The following is a 16,082-nucleotide window of genomic DNA, read 5'->3' on the forward strand; positions in this document are numbered from 1 at the left end:
TCTATTAAGAGTTATGCACTGGGGACAAGCATCTGAAGTATTAATACTGTCATTACTGGATGTCTCAGCTTTACCTGCATCAGGAAGATCTAAGCTGACCTAAATTTAGCTTCAAACACACATTCAATCCAAGTTAATTTTCATGCCACAGGGTCAGGACTTCCCGAAGCCACATGCCGGAGGGGCAGACTCAGTGAATCCACACTAGAACCTGGGTACGCTCATCGCAGAAGAAAACTTTCATCCACTAAGGGTGAATCTGACAAAATAATAATATTCTTTTCCCTTCTCCCAGATGAAAGTTTTAAGTACGAGCAATTTCAGTAGCTCAGCAGAGCTCCGCCAATGCCTCCTGCTGAAGCCATTCCACTTTGAAGTGCATAATTCAATATTCAGGTCAGAAAGGAAAAGTGAGTATGAGGGGAAAGCAGAGACCTGGGTTCCTGTCTCTGCTCCAATGAATGTTTAATTATTTTATATTAAAAATTCATTTGGAGAAGGGCTAGTATCCAGGCAGTCTAATGGGTTTACCTACAAAGAGAAAAAGATCCACGATCAAATGCCGCCAGATAAAGGTGGGAGCTCAGTCACAGCTTCCGTCGGGCTGAGTATCAGACCTAACTTCTGAGTTAGAGAGCAACCACTAGCTCCTCCACTGCTTACATCTCAGCAGAAGATACCTAACTCCAGAAAGGCATAAAAATGAGCAGTTCAGCATGTTTTCCTGCAAGAGAAAGAGGGCTGCCGACTTAAAAGACCTCCTCTTGATTCTCCCTTGTTGTAGCCAGCTCATGCGTCTCCCTATTTGGGATGCCGGCTTTTGCAAATCCTCTCCTGGGCCAACTTTTCTCCCAGCACTGCACAAGAAGCCTCGTTACGTGCATCCCACAGGATACGGTGTCTGGAAGTTTGATACCGCGGTACTTAACGTCTTTCGTGCATCTACTCTGTTGAAAATGTTCTTTGCTGTTTCGAAAACTTTGAGCTGTGTGTGTGATGTTGCAAATGACAGCCAACCCAACTGAGCCTAATGCTGAACACCAAGTGCTGCACGCTCCCATCCATTGTTCCCCCTCAACAGAAAGAAGTCGAGGAGGTACAGGGTTTCAAATACTCAGTCACATCTGAAGAGTCAGTCAGTGTAAGGGAAAAATGGAGCCGTTCAAAGGCTTTTCACAAGCAGAAGAAAAAAGTCAGCAAGTAAATTATCTGTAGCAAACAGCTCACATGCAGGTAGTTTTTGATTTAATACTTCTCAAAAACAGGGCAACCTAGCAGATTTTCCTGCCAGCAAAGGTAAGCCCTCCGAATAATCACACCGCCATAGAAAGGTTAAAAAGGGTGGGTGGAAGGAGCCGTTCTCTCTGCAGAAATCAGGAGCTGCATCTCCTGTGCAAACAGGAAGCCACCACCCGGGCAGTCCCTCTGGCCGGCTGCCGAGCCGGAGCCAGGACGGGGACTTGCTGGGCTGCCTGTCCAGCCAGGCACCACTAAGGCAACTGGTGTCACATCAGCTGACGAGCGGGATGCTGGAAAGCCCTGATAAAAACCTGCCCTAAGGGTGTCTGCCTCCCACTGGACACTGGGTACAGCTTTTAAAAGTAAAGCATGTGCGACTGTGCCTCCACCGCATGCACAAACACATGTCTGTCCGCAGCAGACATAACAAAAACTCATTTTCAAACCAAGTTGCTCGATTTCTTTTTTTCGTTCTTTTTTTATGATTCCTCATTCAGCGACTGGCACCAGCATTTCCTTCAGCAAAAGCCACATGTAAAGGACGACATCCCGGGCAGCTTTCACTGTGTGACATGAGGGTAGACAGGAGAGGCATTTCCTTTACTTTCTAGAAGCAGGTGAGCTCCCACTTAATATTTAATTCAGACTCTAAGCTACTTTCACCAATCACTTGAAAGTTAATTAATTATCCCATTTAAAGAAACCTAGCAATTATATTTTGCATCCCCCCCCAGCAGCTATTGCTGTTGTGACAATATTCATCTTGTCCATGATGACTATTATCTGCTGTATAAATATTGATGATCTGAGTAATTGCTGTTCTGTACATATGCTTCTCTCAGATATAAATTTCTCTGCCTGATATAAATTTCTCTGCCTGAAGTAGGCTGCTGACAAAGTGGTTTCATTGCCATGCAAAAGGAGGAAAGATTACTGGAGGTGCCACTGAGAGCTGTTAGTCCGGGGGGGGGGAGAAAAAAAGAAAAAAGCAGCAAGTAACAACAGCCTTTGGAGAGGGGGAATGAAGTCATGTTTGCCTGGACTGGGAAGACTGAATAGTCCCAAAGAACAACAAGTTAGCTAAGCCGGTGTTCAGGAGGTTTAAGTTTAGCTTAGGCTGCGCCAACACCAGACACAGCTCAAAGGGAAAGAACTGCTCCGGACTCAACGCTGGCCGCCACTGCTAAGCAGGGCATGCCATGCTCTCGGGACATATCACATATGACATGCACGTTGTACGCACCCAGTGGCTCACTGATGACGGGGTTACTTTTTCTGGACTAAAACCCAAGCAGAAAAACAAGGCAGTCTTGCACTGGAGGAAGAACACCAAGCTGAACGTAGTAGTGGGACAGACTTCCCGATGCCACAGACGCAGCCATCATGCCACATGAAAGCAAAGCTGGTCTTGAGGCACTCAAGACCCATTCATAGATACCAGGGGCATACAACACAGCATCGCTTCAAACTCTTTTCACTGGTTAAATGCATTTGTCCAGCAGACTTTGTGACTAGTCAGGTCGTCTCTGTCTTCCTGCAATCGGCAAAAATCACTAAAACCACCCCACTGCGTGCCCTGGCTAATCTGATCGTATTGCCCCACAGTCTGGCAGTACAAAGACCCGGTTTTGACAGGCAGAGCCCTCCCACAGGCACACGGCCTCACACTTCCAGACTTGAATTTTGCCTCTGGACTTTAAACAGCCAACAGTATATGAGAGATGAAGGCTTTTCCTTAGTGGGCACAAACTTTCTAGAATATAAAACCTGAGAGTTTGAACCCCAATAAAATTACTTCCCTGGAATTAGAGGTCAAGAGAAGAAGATTTTTTTCAGTCATGTAAAGTTTGGCGAGATTTATACTGAGAGAGTTTCCTTGTAGCAATACTCTTTTTCTAAGGTGTTGTAGAAATACTCTTTTCTACAGTATCTGGAGACTAGCGCTGGACAAAGACATTTAAAAATTTTTAAAATAATGTTCTCTCCTAACTTACATATGCTACAGAAACTAAGGGGAAACTAAAAATCTGCCTGATTTACATCTGTTAGGGAAGGACTGTGTTACTGAAGATTAGGCAGGGTATGGAGAGGATGCAGAAAGCAGCAGGAGAAGAGACACCAGACTCCCTACGGGAGCTGGAGGCCAGGGCAGGAACAAGAGGAAACGGTGGGTAGAGAGCGAGCAGGAAGCAAGGGCAAATACAGATAAGGTGTGAGCAACGTTTGGAGTGCCTGGAGGTGGAGAGAGAGGAACTTAATGTTTGTAATCAGCAAAAGAAATGAGAGTCTGGAAGTCGTACTTTCTCTGTTGCCTTGTTCAAACAATTACACAATAAGCCATTATATGCAATCACAGCAGCCACTTATTTTTATATATATATATATATATATATATATAAAATATGCACAGAGGCAGACTCAGTGAAAGTAGTTACTAAACACCAATACAACCGATCTTCTCCCTGCGATACTGGGTGTTAAGCCATCCCCTTGTTCAGCATGGCCCTCGTCATACAATTAATTCCCCTCCTGCTTTCTGCAGCTTCTTTCCTTCCCTCATAATTTATACAGTGTTTTGGGGTTTAATGTTACAATCTCTAATGACAACTGCTGTACATCTCTGAATCTTGAAGGTAAGTTGCTTCCAGCAGAAAATTAAAGGCTGAACTCTTACCAGTAAGTAACTCTGGGCATGCTTAACTAACACTAAGCCACATAACATAGGGTAATTAGTCCAACAGGGCCTGTAAAAAAAAAATCCATATGACCTCACTGTCAGTTCTTACACTGAGTCATTTTGGAGACCAGTTGAAACAGAGCCCTGCATAATTCTCTAACATCAACAGCGCGCTGTGTCAACTTAAGTAGACTGGATCCTAACTATAATAACCAGGTAACCCCCACCCTCTCCGCACTGTCTTTTTTTCCCCTTCTGTTTTTAAGACAAGACACAATCTAGCAGCCTCCAGAAACCATCCAGTCTTACCTACGTGGCCTCCTACAGCAACATTTCCCAGACCTACTTTGTCTGCATACAGATTAGTTATAACACACACTATATGCACATGGAATGCTCTACTGCTAATGCAAATTATTTTGCACGCAAACACAAAATGCAATGGCCAAGCCACTAACTACCCAATTCACAAGCACAAACAGACAGTGCTCTCAAGCTTTTACATGTATATTAACTTGAATGCAATGAAACGTACCTGTAACTTTGAAAGTCCTGTTAAAACACCTTTAAAAAACATGACTCAAATCTTAAGTGTTCACATTCCTGAGTCACTGAAAAGTGAAATCAAATTTCCATCCAATAATACTCTTATTTTCTAGGTAGTTATTAATCCCATGTTTCACTCTGAAATCACAGTCACTTAACTTTGCTAAAGCTATGCCTGTCCGACGTATCTTTTCCTGCACAGCAATGTCAATCTGGAGTGTAAAGAAATACGACCTCCATCCACCATAGCTGCACCGCCAAATTTCCTTAGAGAGGATGCAAAACTGCAGTATTACCAGCTCAGTGTGTTTTCATCAAGAGAGGAGCTAGTTTCATCACATCTGTGCGAAAGTCACTATGTCTACAAAAAGAAATGCTTTGCTGGGTTTGTATCCCGTTAAAATACCTCCGAAACCAGGACAATGGAGATATGAAAATGCAATTTCACTATGAAAATAAATACAGTGCAGTTATTAATTTCTTGCACTGGGCACACCGCCACCTATTTTCATTGCTTCTAAACATCCACCGCGCTCTTAAGACCTAGGAAGCCGACAATGTATGGACTGCAGGACCCTGATTCTCTAGCTCTTTCTGATTTGCACCAGCTTTCCTGGGGAGAGCAAGGGTTGCAAGATGGTGTTTTTGCCTCCCAGATGCCAAGCACCCTTTCTTAACAGGTAAGGGCAGGTGGATGCTAAGTTTGCCTTCCTCTACTGGTGTAGAGGGCCGTGCAATTGCAACTGAGGCACAGTGGAAGAGGGACTTTTGAATTGTGATGAAGGAACAGCTAAATCACAAATGGCATGCATCCTCAAAGTGGCAGAGAGACCTATATGGATTCGGGAGGTGCAGCACACCTACTAGTCTCTCCCTTTGCTATAACAGAACTATTTTGCACCAGCTTTTCACAGGAAAGACATTCACAGGAAGAAATTTTGCCAATACCTGGAGTTTTGTGCTTTACCAAGCTAGAAAATCCAGCCAAAAGCACTATTCTAATCAAATTTATTTACATTATGTACTTCTGAAACAAAATACCAGGTACCAAATACATCACCCAATAATTCAAAGTAACCTAATAAGCAGTTTGAGATTCCAAGCAATCTCCTGAAACTGCTACTCCCACAAACCTTTCTTCTAGCTTTTTGGTTGTAGAACGTAAGGTGCCAGCAATCTATCTTAGAACAGGAGCTGATGAAATGGGGACATTTACAAAAAAAGTAATACAATACAGCTCACAAACTGTGAACATGTTTAGCAGTTTCCTTTTATGTAGCACTAAAGAACTGCAACTTGTATTTCTTTTGCTTATGATTTTTGCAGTAGCCTAAGATGTTTTCTTCTTCAGCTAATGCCTAGGTGACTCCCGGTTTTCACTTTCAGCTCCAGAGTCTAAACGCATGTATCCTGACACTCGAGAATAACCCCCACTTCCCACATGCACCACAACCAAAGCATAGTTCTCTTTTCAGATGAAGCTGATCTTCAAAAACTTTAAAGATGTATTAAAATAAGGCCAGCAATGAATGCAGGAGTGTCCTGAGGAGGAACAGTAATGCTCAATCCTCTTTGTAATCATCTCAAAACATTGAAAGTTTGGTGGTGTTTGGTTCTTTTTGCTTTTGCAGTAAAGTTCAGCTCATTTAAAAAATTCCCCGTGTTCACCAACACGGGAGAAAAGAGGAAGAGCTGATGCAAGATGCTGTTCCTTTCGGGTAGTTCAGTGCTTTCAGTGCTCTGGCTTCCAGGTTTCTGCCCGCTCGGGAGGCTCCGAATGGAGAGCACCGATGGGATTCACTGGAGGTCACAAAGCACTGCCAGGAATCAGATGCAGACAAGGAAGATGCACTGAAGAAGTAAAACAAACAAAACCCCAAACTAACTGCTCCCTTCTCTCACCTTTTTTTTTTCTTCTTCTTCTTGCCTGCACATCGGTGGCAAAATCAGAAAAGTGGCAAGAACAGAAAATAAAATGTTAATGTGGTCATAGAGGTAGTTATTTAACCCACAGTTTCCCAATAGCTTTTAAAAGTACTGTCAAGGATTTTCCTCTCTTGCAAGAGACACATTTATTTAACACAGAAGCTCAGCATTTCTGTCATGTGTGACATTACTGAAACATTCAAAGATAGTTTCAATCCACCTAGATGACTGCATGTGTTTCTCGCGTCCTCTCCACTGCATAAGCAAGCCATGCTGAAACAAAACAGGATCTGCACATTACCCTCTTTGATCTGATTTGCAAAAGGGAGAAGCCGATACATCTCAAGAGTATGCAGCATACCACACCAGCAACTTCAGACCCTCTGAAAGCAGTCGTTGGCTTTTGCTCAGACCCGTGCATCATGAACGAAATGGAGAAGAGAAGCTCCCAAAGCGTGATGCAGGGACAGCTAAACAACAGGCAGGCCAGGCCGCTCAAAGACGTGCACGGCACACTTCAGAGCTAGGAGCTGCCACCACCTGTGGTACTAACTAATATTAAAAAAAAAAAAAACCAAACTAGCGAACTAACAGAAAAATAATTGGGCATGGCTACCCAATACCCTAGACTAGTTTTAAATCAATACAACTGCGCTGTAGTTAAAAAAGGATAAGCAAGGGCAAGAAACTGGAGGATCAAGCTGTTTATGTACCACCAGAATACAAGGCAGAATAACTTGCAAAAAGTTACTGCCAAGTTGCTAAAAGCATCTCTTTCATAAAAGTAAATTTTCATAAATCACTGATTGTCACTAGCTTTTTTTTTTTTTTTTGGTAAGTCAAAAATATCCTTTTTATTTTTCCCTCCATATATACATGTGTGAGTGTACATACAAAACTTTTTCTTCAGCCATTTTCTTTTCTTATTTTGCCACTAAGAGAAATATAGCAGAAAGAGGGTGAGAGAAGGGAGCAGACAAGAAGAATCTTTTTACATTTTGCTTTTAAATGAAAAAACGGGTAAAATACATTTTTTCACGGAAATTTTTGGTGTTTTGGAAAAGGCGTTTTCCATTTGAACTAATTCAATCAGCTGAACATGTGACAAATACTGAGAATAAATAGTTTCGGACCAAAGAGCCTGGCCCTTTGATTTCACCTATTAAAAAAAAAAAAAGGATATTTCTATATAAAGGAAGCCAATCATCAGTTCTAAACTGACATTCAGAGGATATGAAAATCAGATCCCTCTGCACTCTTCCTACACTGGCCCTGCAGCACGCTGCTGATCCGCAGTGACACCAGCACCGAGGAGCATCCGAGCCTCTGTGGAAAGCATGCAATGGCCACCTTTGTTTCCACTTGAGAGTGTACGACACAATTAGTATTTCCCAGCTTCCCTTCCCCACTGCCAGTGTTAATGGAGGTTTGAGCAGCAGGCCCCAAATTACACACACACACACACACAAATCCTTTCTGTTTGATCCCAGTTTTCCACAGGTGATTCTCTAATGAGAATCACGAACACCGTCAACTAATCATCTCATCAGTAATGCAAATAACCATCTTGGCCTCTCATCAAGTGTCTCTCCGGCTTAAACAATGTGCCCTTAAGATTGCTCAGCCCTGGCTGCAAAAGCTGCCATGTCCCTCTGAAATAACCTCAGCATGACAACGCTACGTATGTCACGCTTCGCGGCAGCAGGCAGTAGCCTGCTGAGCACAGCCACGTATCGGGAGCCTAAACTGTCCCCCAGCTACCATGACGGCTCATGAGCACTTCTGTCCCTAGCTCTGCACACATGAAACAGCCATAGACTGCAAATGCAGGGATCTCATGGAGAAGGCGTTGTTTGGCTACAGCAACGTACCTTCAGGCCTCCTAAAGTGAAACACTGAGTAAGCAATGCAGCAGAATGGCTACTGCTCTGGATGGGCACTTAAGAAAATAGAAACAGGACCCCGGTTCAGCCCCCCCAGGCCATCCATCCCTGCCCCAGGGATGCCACCATGGTGGGGCCTGTCTCCAGCCCTGTCCCTGGCTGGACCTCAGGCTCACGCTTGCAGCCATGTCCCCAGTCCTATCTCTGCCCCCATCTCCTGCTGTTGGATGGACCCTAGCCCTGGTGCATCGCTTGCCCTGCCTAGGGCTGTCGATGGACCCCGTTAGGAGCACCCTGAAATCAAATTATGAGAAAGGCATTCTTCTGTGAAACATCATTACCGCCCTGCCAGCGGAGTGTGGACGCAAGAGCTTCCAAAATAAAAAATGTATCTGTGTTAGCCCCTTACCCTTGGCATCAGGCCCGTATTGCCAGTTCTCGTAACATTTACAGGGAAACTGGCATACAGAACAGTGCAGCAAACAAAGGAAATCCTGCAAGAATCAAGTCGAAAAATACCAAACAGGCCTTGATCCCACAAAAGCAAAGACAAGCTATACCTGGACAAGCAACTTGTAGCTGTAGTCACCGGTGCTAACAGATCTACCGTGGCAGAAGGAAGAAAACAGGCTCCCAAGCATCTGCAAAATAGCATAATTCAGGTTTACTTTTAAATAATTATATTTGGGAAGTATTGCTAGGAAAAAAAAGCTTAAGGAATTCAAATATTCCAAAAAACAACACCAGCACTTCAGTCCTGCTGTGACCACACACGCACGCATTGCCGAGCACAGCGCAGACACCAGCAGTTCCCTTCCTTGCTGGAGAAAGAATTGCTGGGCTTCCAGTGCCACTCTCAGCGAATTTTTACCTTCTAAGCAGCAAGTGTTTGTGTAATAGAAATCCTCCTATCGGCATTACCAGCTGTGCCCAAAGCACAACAACCGCAAGCATGTACGCTGCAAAATCTCAACGTTTGTGCATGTGTAAACAGTGCACTTCTGGAAAGGCAGAGAGAATATTTTCAGAATAAACACCGCAAAGATTTCAGGTCCTTTAGGATGTCAAAAGGCCGTTATAATCTGCCACTCACCTTCAGCACTTACTGCTTGCCCAGCTAAGACACCTCTGTAACTCACAAGGATCGCAACCACATCTCACAAGCCTGTTTTACCACCTGCGAGGACACCACCTTTGAGAACGTAAGAAACTTTTCCTCTTGCAGCAGTCCTGAAGCTCTTTGGTACGCTACCCTCCCTAATGTTAGCTTGAAGCCATTAAAATACCAACCAACACCAGAGCAGGAAATGCAGCAAGAGGAACTAATTTCTAAACCTCACCACGCAGATTGCAGCTGCTGCCCCAGGGAGATAAGCAGGGGAAAAGGGGGGAGCTCGTCACAGCCCAATCGGACCCCAGAAATCCTCTGGAGGTATGAAAGGTGGAGGGCACCAAGCTTGAAAATAGGCATGCTAAAGCACTCAGGCAGAAGACCGCCTCCACCCCATATTACTCACTTTTAGAAACAGCAGCTCTCCAAGCCCCTGAGCATACCTCCTCTTATGCAACTTCACATGCAGCTGATGGGAGCAGAAGGCTTGTCTGCTGAAGATGCCAGGACTTCGTAAGACTGGGACTTAATTAAGAGCCCACTCCTGAACAGGAACATCTTGAAAGGTATCTCCTTCTCAGCTTTTGACTTGGGAGAAAGCAGGAGGACGCAAGAGAAAAGGCTGATGCTTTCTCCTCTTAACTAAACCACCTACACATGTTTTTTTTCAAAATATGCCCAGTTAGGGCAAGTCATGTTTGGGTTAAGGAGACTGTGGAGAGAAGTTCTCAATCCCAGAGGAAAGAAAGGCTAGGGAAAAATACTACAAAGAAAAACAAAACTGACTAGAGAGTATTTTGGTCCAACCCTCGATGAAACATACTCCAGCAAAATACCTGTCCATGAGAAAACCTCACGCAGCAGACAAACATCTGGGCCATATTTTCAAGATGGCACTCATTAGAAGTAAGCTATCCACTGCCTCCAGTTCTCCTACATCCATTATGACTAAAATCATTATCACTATTTTCCTGCTGTCATAGCCTTCCCTTTTTCTTTGCAGACCACCTAAATATACTACTTCTGCTTAGAGGAAAGCGTTTGACCACAGTGGCTATCAGGACTGCACAAAGTATGGCACAAAGACACTCTAGCCATGCAAGCCAGCCTACCAAAGTTATTGAACAACATTTCAGAAAGCCATCAAATAAAAAATGAACCACTGTCACATGAAGAGCCTACAAGCACACTTCACTGCATACTTGCTGGACCTTCACTGCATACTGCAGGGTTCAAAAGCCAGACCCATGAGGCAAAGGGAGCTGTACCAGTGACAACAGCCCAGCAACAGACTCAACTGGGGCAGAAGCAGCCCCAATGAGTGCAGGCACATGTGCAGCCTCCACCCCAATCATGAACGATGTGTGTCTGCACCTGAAATTCAGTGCAGACACTCCGCAGGGCCAGGAAGGCATTCCTCCTAGCAGCGACAACAGTAATAACAAGGAAAACGAGAAGGCAGGGTATAAACTGAAGTGCAAGAAAGCTCCCATTGCATGGCAGGCCATCCATTTAGGAGTGCTACTCACAAGACTGGGCAGGGGGCTTCATCAGCTGAAAAAGGATCTTCCCCAGCTTAAAGGCAAGTGGGCATCAGTGCTAGATGGCAGGCATACAGCGTGGAGGAAACACAGACCCACGCTGCCAGTCACCGCAAGCCAAACAGTTCCAGCATCCTCAGTCCTCTCCACGGGGATGAAGGGCACACAGGGGAAATTGCAAGTCCAGCACCTAGGTACCCCTCACAAGCTTGGGCGTCTCAACACTACAGGTAAATCTGGAACTGCTTGCAAGACTCTTTTTTCTCTAGCTGCATTGGGACAGTATTTCAGATCTGATTTACCGTCTAGACACAGCATGCTACCACACAGTGCAACTGAAGAAGACTGAGAGCACCAGAGTGTGGAAAACAGACTGGCCCAAGCTTTTTCTTTTTCTTTCTTTAAAAACAATACATTGTGCAGTCTACATCAACATCCTCACAAAAAATGCTCGCTCTGTCCTGCACCTCAGAAGCTGGCTGCTGAAAAAAATCCAGAATGCAATTAAAACATGGATCCCGCTAAGTTTCACTTCCCTCTGCAATTTTATAATCATCTCATCCATCAATTCTGAAAGAATATTAAGACTGGCATCAGCTGGCTCTCCACCTCTTCTGCTGAGCCAGCTTTTTCAAAGCCCTGTCCCTGCCTCTCAGCATCCAACCACAGACGCTGCGAGGAAGAGGAGAGGGGGAGGAAGAATGGGGGGTGGAGAGAGGCCAGCGGGGCACACCCAGCACCGGAGCCACCTCACAGAGGAGCCACTTCTTTCCCAGGGGAGCTACAGCAACTTATGGTGCCTGAAGATCTGCCCAAATATGCTGACCTCAAAAGAAACACACACACAAAAATTATAAAGAACAAGGCTGTGTCAGGGATTAATTGTGGTCTACCCAAACTCAGACCAAATCCTAGGCATGCAGGCTCACTGCCACCTTCCAGGCAGGAGATGGCTAGGCCAGTGATGTGCAATCTTTTTTCTGATTCGCAATCTTTTTTTGATTTGCAAAACCTTTTTTCCCCCTCCTCTGAAATATGTGTGGATCTCTCCATTTACACAAGCCATTTCTCTGTTACCTTTCACAGACTCACTTCTTTGGCCCCACTGAAAACCAGTCCTGTGTTCCTTTTAGTAGTTCAAATATGTGAAGTTCAGTACTCAAATACCAGCTCTTGGACTTACACACAGTGGTGATGCAGGGAGAATTGGTTGGTGCAAGTTTTTAGCATCTGGCTTATTAATTATTTTGCAAAGGTGTACAAGCCATTGAGTCATCCAAAACTTTTTAAGACACTCTGTTCTGTCATTATTTTATGAACCTAGTTTGACATGGTTTCTATCTATCATGGCCATGATTTATATTGCAAACTCCCAAGAACACAAGTATGATTTTAAAATCATTCTCATCCCAACTGCTTCATTGCAGGTCAGCCTGGTCTGTTCCAAGACCAGATTTTGTTGGCAACTGTATTTTCTTTGCTGGTATCGTCCTCTTTTCCTCCTCTAGTTTAACAAAACAAAAAAAGCCCAAAGTACATAAAGAAAGCCAATTGTTACACTCATTTGAGCATTATCAGAAATTTTTGCTTCCCCTCTTACTTCAGCATGAGGTTTATACTAACCACCCTCCCCTCCTCTGAACAAAACTGTAGGAAGAAACTCACTGTAAATTGGTCAGAAGACTGACATGCAGGCCAAAAGCATCTAATGGCTTGCTGGGACTACAGACATCACTTCTCCGGGAAGCGGCTGAGTTGCACCAACTTGCATTTCAGCTGGAAGCCCAGCCTCTGGAACCTGCACACTCTTGCTTGCACTATCATGTTTCTGTTAATTCCAAAAAAACAAAAAAGCATGAGCAGCCAGTCTTCCTCACTCTTCTGTGAACTGATATGATTTCAGTCTCATATTCAGCCCCATAAAATGGCACGTCCACCTAGGCTTAATTGTAGAAGATAGGTGGGATCAAGCAAGACTGCATACAACAAAACACTGAGAAACAGGGCAGAACGCAGCATATTCTTTAGGTGTAAACTATTTTTACAGAGTTGGCCTAAAGCAGCTGTTTACCTATTGCCTGATCTCAGAGGATGCCCACAGTAATGGCTCTAGATCGAAAGTAAGGAAGATGTATCCCCTAAAATGCTTCATTCAAAGGTATTGGGCTGGCCTTTATCTACAGTTTGAACATGCAAAAATTACAGATCTAAACTGGAATCAAGATTGCACACAACCCTACCTGGGTATCTAGATCTGCGACCTCTGGAAAATTATAGGTGGCACCAGTAGTAACAAAAGATGGGCATGGGCTAGAGCAATGGTACCAGAAAGCAAGGGGAGAAGCCGGTGGCATGTGTTAGGGATGCACAGGAACAGATGGGAAGGAGGGGGAACTGGGGAGGGTGAGTTTAAGGGGATGAGAAACTAGGCTGCCACAGAGGGAAGAGCAGGACAGACACAGGCAAGTCAGAGAGGACTCGGCAAGCACCAGAGCTCTACCCACCCCATCCTTAAAATGGGATCTGAGGGTATCCTGGCTCTGGGCTGCAAAACACCCTCAACACAGCAGCAGATGACCTGCTGAGCATGTCACCCCACTCTGGCAACTACCACCATCCATAACCAAATAGTGCTTTTAAAGCAGGCCGTTATCTCATGGGTTAGAAATTAATGCTACAGCCCAAAGGTCTACGCCCTCTGGATGACCCGGGTCACTGCAGATTCATGTGACAGGACTAAGTTTTATTTATCTCCCCCTTTTCCCTTTGTATGTTTATAAAATTATGTTTAAACCCAGCTATGTTAAATTTTTAATACGAAGACTGCAAACTTGAGCACTCCAAAATTAAGAGGTATCATAATGAAGACTGCCCATACAACCTCCATCCAGCTCCTGTATACATCTGCACTGATTCTGTCTCCAATTCAATGTTCACAAATCATTTGAGCCTTGGAAATCAACTGCTTTGGGAAAAAGATAGGGTTGTGTGACAAAAGCGATGGCTGTCTCTCAGACCCTGCCTCACTCAGTAGAGGTCAGGAAGATTAGTGAACGAGGCAACACAGGAAGAAAGACAGACAGCCGCCTTGCTTGAGGAAGTTGGACATACCACCTGCAGGCAGGAATTGCCTCTTTCTCAGCTCCACAGTCTTCATAAGATGCTCAGCTAGTCCCTGAAACCAGTTTTTCTTCAGGTGACCCCTAATGGGCCAGGCTCCACCCTCTGCAAAGCCAAGACATCTAGGGCTAACCTGCAAGAGTGCGGAGACTTACAGCTGAGGTCAATCGTCCTTGTGCTTCCAGCAGTTGAACTGCTACATCATGCCAGGTATTCTGGGGCGAGTGAAAAATAAAATCATCCCTAAATATCTCTTTGAGGCAGCCGAAATTGAAGACATTTCCATCATTTGAGCTTTATTTGCTCTTTGCCTCCATTCCTCAGCTATGAAAACGAAGACAGGGCCTGCACCTGAGATCTGGCAAGAATAAGAACTTCCCCGCCTGTGAAGCCCCCGGGAAGGAATCAGCAGCACTGCTCAGTTCAAGGTTTGGGTGGGGTGTAAAATAAATAGATGTGGAGGCACATGCAGAAAGTAAATGTGGGGAAGAGAAAATGAATTATGCAGTAATTACCCATTCACTGAAAGAGGAACTCTGTGAAAGGGAAAAAATGGTGCGATTATAGAATTAAAGATTGTATCATAATGCAGATGCAAAGGGGAGCTATGCAACATTAGTCCTGGCACTTCCTTGCTTTTGTCCTGATTTTGTAACCCCATTGTTCTCCTAATGTCATTATTTTGTAAGTAATTTAAATGCAACATAATTATGAGCTCATATGTTTATATCTTTTCATCATTAATAACGTGTGGAACAACTGGCAGACTCTGCTCCCAGCATGATTGATGCCTCCAGCAGATGGCTGTGAACGATTCTTTCTTCCACCTTTATCCAAGGTAAAGAGCAGGGAGGAGAGAGGGAGACTTTATATTTAAACTTCAATTCCATGCACAAACATTTGGGGATTTTGGGGTTGCTTCAGAGGAAGAAACCAAGACCAGTATCAATCAATTGCTCTGAAACGAATTGTAACGGATCAGATTTAAAGAGCAGAGGCACTGAGCAGCTGATGTGCTTTGCCCAAGGTCAGAAGGAAAGCTCCCAAGGCCTGGATCCCAAATGACCCCACTGACAGCCTTCTGCCCAAGCCGCCGAATCCCTCCTACCTCCCAAATTAAAACTCATTTAAGTATAATTATTGCTGTTAACTGCAGGTCAGGGAAGAAGCTGACCACCTCCAGGCTGTGTTTGCTGGTGAATGCAGCCAACGAGCAACTTCTGAGAGCGTGTCGTAGAAAATACAACTGCAAGCAAACATTATGGTTGTATGTGTTCATCCTGGATGATAATCGTTATATTGGGTTTTTTAAGTGAATTACCCTGCGCGCCTCGGACTTCAGGCAAACTGCCAACGCGTTTCTCAGAGTCAGACGAGTCTGGCTCACCCTGCTTCATGAGGGAAAGCAGCTGCAACAGCAACAACCTAACTTGTTTTATTTGCGGACGATATAGCTGGCAAGAGGCAGTGTGTCTGACAGCATGCTCGCTATGTAGGCGTCACACTTTTTAAAAAGTCTTATTTGTCTTTGTATGCCCCCATTTGTAAACGCACACACCCCCTTTCTTTTAAGTAGTATTTTTACCTTGCCTAACAGGCACTGGCAGCTGCTACCACAAGATTTAAATGCCTTTTTGTTCCTAACAAAGCAAGCTTCACTTCCATCTTTCCCCATCCTCAGAGACCAGAGCCTGCAAAACCCGGAGCTATCAAGTCCCTGAGGTGCAGCCAGTCAGAGCCTGCAGTGTCCCAGGCACTCGGGCCACACCAGCTCTCTCCAGTGCACATCTTTTGGAAAAGCTCCACCGTGGAAAAGTCCGTCGTGGTGGTGGAAGTATTGCAGTCCTTCCCTCTTGGCATGCAACCCGCTCAGTTTGGTTTAAAACCTGACAGAGAAAGCACTACACCATCACTAAATGTATATAGTTACCACGATACAGTTAACAAGAACAGGCAGAAATGTTACAGCAGCAACGTTTTATCCCACGACTGCCTGTTTCAGGATTTCTCACACCGAAGCTGAGGTGGCCAGCACCGTC

The 16,082-nt window shown here is 44.7% G+C and overlaps 1 protein-coding gene across 5 annotated transcripts in view; it reads right to left on the minus strand.

Annotated features, from left to right (window-relative positions):
* Positions 1 to 16,082, minus strand: part of PIGN (phosphatidylinositol glycan anchor biosynthesis class N) — a 206,886-nt gene that overhangs the window by 19,105 nt on the left and 171,699 nt on the right. For all 5 annotated transcript variants that reach the window (XR_012994657.1, XR_012994658.1, XM_076330404.1 and 2 more), the window contains exon 26: positions 8,832 to 8,912. Coding sequence is in view for 3 of the 5 variants with exons in the window: in XM_076330404.1 (XP_076186519.1) it covers positions 8,832 to 8,912 (81 nt within the window). In the remaining 2 variants the exon portion in view is untranslated. The remainder of the gene's footprint in view (positions 1 to 8,831; positions 8,913 to 16,082) is intronic.

This window comes from Aptenodytes patagonicus, chromosome 2 (assembly GCF_965638725.1).
Source record: "Aptenodytes patagonicus chromosome 2, bAptPat1.pri.cur, whole genome shotgun sequence".
NCBI classification, from domain to species: Eukaryota; Metazoa; Chordata; class Aves; order Sphenisciformes; family Spheniscidae; genus Aptenodytes; species Aptenodytes patagonicus.